We start from the raw sequence: 1,271 nt of genomic DNA on the forward strand, positions 1-1,271 counted from the left end.
GGGGGTGCATGGGATTGATAAAATTCGGAGATATAGATATAGGGAGATAAGGGAGGGAGGAAGGGAGGAAGAGAACAAAGAAATAGATCGAAAGGAAGAGGAGAAAGAGAGAAAGAAACGGGGAGGATGGGTTAGTAATAATTATCTTTTAAAAAACTATTCTTTTAGTTTTTACGGCAGTCACAAAACTAGAATCTTCTCGAACTCATTGAAATGTAAACCAGGCATGATTTATAGTATCATTGAAAAAATAGGGGTTTCGGTGACTTGTTTGACCAAAAAGAATACTAATGGATATACATGTATTACTTTCAAGGAGAGGAAACCAATCACTATTTGTAGGCCGAAGTTTTTTCAACTCCTTTTACTCCATTTCAGCACATTTTCCTTGCTTAATGGTACATCGCGTTTGGGTAAACTCCTATGGTTCAACAACGACAGAGTCTTTTTGAAAAGAGTATGCACATTCGGAAATGCCAGATATCTATACCTGTCGAGATTGCAGAATGCATTCTTTACTGCTGGTGTTTCAGTAACAGAGGAGAGGGCCATTATTACATGTACGTTGTTTCGACGCGGTACAGAATGGCCTGCATGATGATGGTGATGATATTATTAAATCTACCATTATTATTATGGCTGTTATTGTTGACTTTATTGTCATTGCTGTTGTTGGTGATTACAAAGGATCGTGCGAAGACCGTCACATTTCAGTAAAAATTTCCACGAATAAAAACTAAAAAGAAAAAAAAAACCTGTCGAGGAAAACAAAAATAAAGCAACCACCTGTGACGTTTAAAATTTCCTCACTTTTTTTCACTTTTTTTTTTTCTTTCTTTCTTTTTCAGGCACACGGAGGCTCCTGTGGAGGGAATGATCCGAGCGGTAAAGACAACTCTGACTGTTGGTATGAGCTCTGGTATTTCTGGTAAGAAACTTTTTAGCTCAGTGAATCTTCTCTAGACAGACAGAGGAGAGATAGAGAGAGAGAGAGAGAGAGAGAGAGAGAGAGAGAGAGAGAGAGAGAGCGAAGGGGAAAGAGAGAGAGGCAGAGAAAAGAGGGAGAAAGGCAGGTAGAGGGGGGGGGAGCAGAAAGAGAAAAAAAGAGACAGACAGACAGACAGACAGACAGACAGACAGATAGACAGACAGACAGACAGACAGACAGACAGATAGACAGACAGACAGACAGACAGACAGACAGAAACAGAGAGAGGGAAAGAGATAGAGATAGGGAGTGACGAGGGAAGACAAAGAGAGGGAAAGACAGA

At 40.2% G+C, this 1,271-nt stretch overlaps 1 protein-coding gene across 1 annotated transcript in view; it reads left to right on the top strand.

Annotated features, from left to right (window-relative positions):
- Nucleotides 1-1,271, top strand: part of LOC106014233 (homeobox protein prospero) — a gene marked incomplete in the record, with an annotated part of 18,038 nt that overhangs the window by 13,670 nt on the left and 3,097 nt on the right. Inside the window, 1 exon segment of the mRNA XM_013091514.2 lies at nucleotides 849-928. Coding sequence (XP_012946968.1) covers nucleotides 849-928 — 80 coding nt within the window.

Source organism: Aplysia californica, unplaced genomic scaffold (assembly GCF_000002075.1).
Source record: "Aplysia californica isolate F4 #8 unplaced genomic scaffold, AplCal3.0 scaffold00002, whole genome shotgun sequence".
NCBI lineage: Eukaryota > Metazoa > Mollusca > Gastropoda > Aplysiida > Aplysiidae > Aplysia > Aplysia californica.